The sequence below is a fragment of the Dreissena polymorpha genome, chromosome 4 (assembly GCF_020536995.1).
Source record: "Dreissena polymorpha isolate Duluth1 chromosome 4, UMN_Dpol_1.0, whole genome shotgun sequence".
NCBI lineage: Eukaryota > Metazoa > Mollusca > Bivalvia > Myida > Dreissenidae > Dreissena > Dreissena polymorpha.
This window is the reverse complement of record NC_068358.1, coordinates 118,365,043-118,369,161: the sequence shown is the minus strand read 5'-3', so window position 1 is coordinate 118,369,161 and position 4,119 is coordinate 118,365,043. Positions and strand designations below refer to the sequence as shown.

At 32.6% G+C, this 4,119-nt stretch overlaps 1 protein-coding gene across 1 annotated transcript in view; it reads left to right on the top strand.

Moving 5' to 3' along the window:
- LOC127879645 (uncharacterized) overlaps nucleotides 1-3,124 on the top strand; it is a 6,153-nt gene extending 3,029 nt beyond the window's left edge. Inside the window, exon 3 of the mRNA XM_052426625.1 lies at nucleotides 1,681-3,124. Within this exon, the coding sequence (XP_052282585.1) occupies nucleotides 1,681-1,800 (120 nt within the window). The 3' untranslated portion in view covers nucleotides 1,801-3,124. The remainder of the gene's footprint in view (nucleotides 1-1,680) is intronic.
- Nucleotides 3,125-4,119: the final 995 nt, after the last annotated feature.

Sequence of the window (4,119 nt, the reverse complement as noted above, 5' to 3'; positions counted from 1 at the left end):
TAAAAAAGGACCAGAAATGATCTTTTATGGAAATAATAAAGCTTATGTGCTAATGTTGTATTGATTGTTATGATAAATAAGCCTATTACTAAACCATAAACATGTTTTAGGAACATATCAAGTTACTTCATTATTTGGACCATTCTCTTTTTTACCCCTTTTTAGACCTTGGGTAATTTTGACTATTGGTTTGCAAAATCTACTGAAATCCATGTAGTTGTTTTGCCATAATTTTTCTCATTTAAAAGAGGGGCACTGTCCCGTTAAAACGCTTATCTACTGGTAAATAAACGGCTCTGAATGCATTATATATTGAATAAATCATGAAGTACGAATGAAAACATCGCAATCGACAGTCATATACATGTAAACGGAACGCGCATGCTAGTTATTTTGTTAGATTGTAAACGTTTTATTTGTACGATTAATACATTCATCAACCCGATCTTACTTGTCAATTTAATGTGGGATAATAGCATTATTTATTGGAAAACTGTCAAAGAACGATTCGCTCGTGCTATGTGTACGTGCTCATGTTCGCTAACGTGCGTGAACTATGCACTTATACAAATGGAAATTCGATCAAACCGATTTGGATCGAGTGCGGTTATTCGAACACCAATAAATAAAAATTCCATATTAACACTAGATCCAAAGCATTGTTGAGTATGCGTTAAATACTAGTATTGCAATCATTAAATGCATCTGTTAATCATCAAATTACAATCAATGTTACTACGGAAATTCGAAATTGTGTTGCTGTTGAACATGAATTACTCTAAGGGAAAATACATAATTCTCGTTGAACATATGTATTTTACAATTAGCCTAGTCTATTAGAATATATTATTGGGTTGATATATCGATTACATGAGAACAAAAACAAAGACGAAATATAACATAGTGATTTTAACACGAATAAACAGAACACGTGTCGATAATTGTAACACGATGTTAAACAATTCGTTAGTTATTTTTTAACTCAATATTGTTATATTTGTTAAGCTCTTCGGAATGTTGGCGTATGTTTGTTTGTGAATCGCGTGACATATTTTTTTTTCGAATGTACCATCTCAGTTTTAGTATTTTATTCCACTCCACTACCTCACAGTAATTTTCAAACTATAGTTCGACAAGTCGACAACTGCCGTATTCGTACCATGGGTAAGAAGAGAATTTCGATTGAAATAATGTCATGCATAATCCCTTACTAAAATATGTGACCGGTCTTGACTCCCGAATTGACTCTTTATATTGCTGAGTAAGAGTATTGCACGAGCAGTTACTGCAGACTATGATTACCGAACGAAAGCAATATCAGAACATTTAAGTTCACTCCAAGCGTATTTAATTGCTTTCACTAAAGAAAAAAGAACGAATTGTCATTTTTTTTTAAGTTTCCATTACGGATGTTCATGTATTATACTTTAAAAATGTGTTAATTACTGGCAAAAAACAGAAACGCGAACATAATGTCGATTCCAACAACATATCAAATATATTCTTCAATAAAAATGAGCAAATGTCTTTACTTCACATTCCTAAAAACCGAGGATTTCTTTTTGCGTTTTTAATTGGGGAGTTTAAAATTAAAAGTGTGTTCTTAGGTGACAGAAAATCAGAGAGTACTTTATTCGAATATGTTATAGATGTTTGTATTGTTGTCTTTCTGTTTTATAGATTCAGCGTCTTACAACATTTAAAAAGGAAAAGATCCCCGACGCTGATCGCCGTATGACGTCATCACCTTACCGACCAATGGGCGTCGTCAGCTCATACGCATGGCAAGGCTACAACTGAGATCTGAATTTAAACGGGACTTGGTTTTGAGAGAATCGGCGATTTCGTGCGTGAAGCTTCTTCAAAGTTCACAAAGTGAATTACTGCACAAATTTTGACACAAGCAAATGCGGGACATTTCATTCATATTTAATAGTATATCTTGCGCACTTATGTTTTAAATAAGCTTTAAGAAGAGCTCCGGATATTTGTCGCATTACTTGTTCGATTTCAATAAAATCGCCATTAATACAAGAGAATTAACATAAATATGGCTTCATAAATAGATATTTATTTAAATTTTTCAGTAAGTTATAACGCTGGTAACTGAATAATAATGTATATAAAGATTTGAGTATTCCTGACAAACTGCACGCCTGTGTAAACCTGTCTAAAGATGCATGCATGTTCATTTGAAGTAGTTGTTTAAATTTATTAACAAACAGCATTTATTTATAGCAGAAATCCATAACATATTAACTTGTTTTTACATTTGCATAATATTCAAAAACCGCTGTCCTATTTTGTTAACGATGTTAAACTTAAACGGAACCAAGTGATTGTTGTAAGTTATTCGTGTTCAGTTTAAAATGGAGAGTATCATATGTCTATTCCGAAGCAAATGTCGAATGTTTTTCCACAATATTGCAAACTTACATCAATTACTAAGCATATTCGTTAAATGATGAATTTTCAATCTGTTAATGTGATTGCACGTCTTTAAATATGAACAAAAGTATTAGAGAACAGAAACACAATTCTTGCAACAATTTGAATCCAATGTCGGATCCCATGACAACAACGGTAGGATCCCGTCAAATCTATAGGGTAGATCCAATCGCACTTAAAGATAGATACCATCAAAATAATGGTCAGATCCCATCACACTTAGGATCGGATCTAATCACACTAGTTGTCAAATCCCATCACACTTAAACAAGATCGCATCACACTAAGGGTAGGATCCCATCGCACTAAGGGTCGGATCCAATAATTCTAATGGACGACTCATACAACGAATCCTGTACTTACCGTTTCTTACTAAAGCCCAATCCACGTAAAACCGAACATATTTTTTAATATATTGTTAAGCATTTCAAAAATTAACAAATCACATTGTATGTACACAGAGCACACCCAGAGAGCCTTCTACAAATTAACCAACCGCATGGCTTAGCACGGCTCCTACTAAGGTAGACTTCACTTGAATGATGTTATGGACTGTGAATGTTGTGTATCGTGTTTGGCCTGTTGCTTCGTTTTGCTGTTTGACTTGTTTTATATTGGTGCTATGCAGAAAAGTTTAATAATCAAACAAAAAATCTTGAAAAATTATTTAAACCTTTTTCTTATTTTGTTGTTTATTTTATGAGAATATACCTCTCTCAAAGGGACAGAACTGAGACTAATCGAATGAGGAGCTCGTTATAGTTGCTGTCCTTTTATTTAAAAGCTGCAAAATATACCGTATTCATGGTACAGAGCATTGTGCAATAAAACTGATTATGAAAGTGGATATTATGCCTCCTAATAAGGCAAGTGAGGGTCTATATGAACACTTCCACACAGCGGCTCTTGCTATGTTATCCGACTTTTAATAAGGCTTCTAATTGTTGCATTTTTACATGTGGTCTCTTCAGTTTCCAGGAGGTCTCATTGTCATTATTATTCAATCCTGAAATGTACCGTTTGCAACTCTAGCCCATTATTCGGAAGACTTTGTCTACACAATGTTTTACAAAATCTTCATCAGCATTAATTAACAGAAATAAATACACATTTTTTCGAAAATCTTTCATTTTAAGCCAATCTTAGTCATGGTTTACCTACACATATATGTATAACATAATACATATTTCTGCAACACATAAATACAATTTAAGCAGCATACATTTTTCTAATGTAAACGATGATAATAATATATAAAATTATGTATAATAATATAAGCATGCAGTGAAAAGTATTTAACAAAAACGAACGTGAGAAATTTGTCCTATAAAACGTATGTAATTTGCTACGTCACAAGTTAATAAGTTGTTAGTAGAAAAGACGAATAAACATGACGCCTTAAATTGTGTAAGTAGTGTAAACAATAAATAGATAACATATACATGTACAGTCAAAACACATCACAGTATAGAAAAGAAACAAAACACAAATAAAAATGTCCGAATTGAAAGGCCTTTTTTGATAAAGCCTCTCAGAATTAAAATGTTATGGTAATTTTTATGTCGGATATGATTGAACATACCATTTGCTAAGTTAATTGCTTATCAAAACGTTCTAAAATATAGTTTTTCAAGAGTTCATTAATCACCGGTTACATATTATGTTTACATC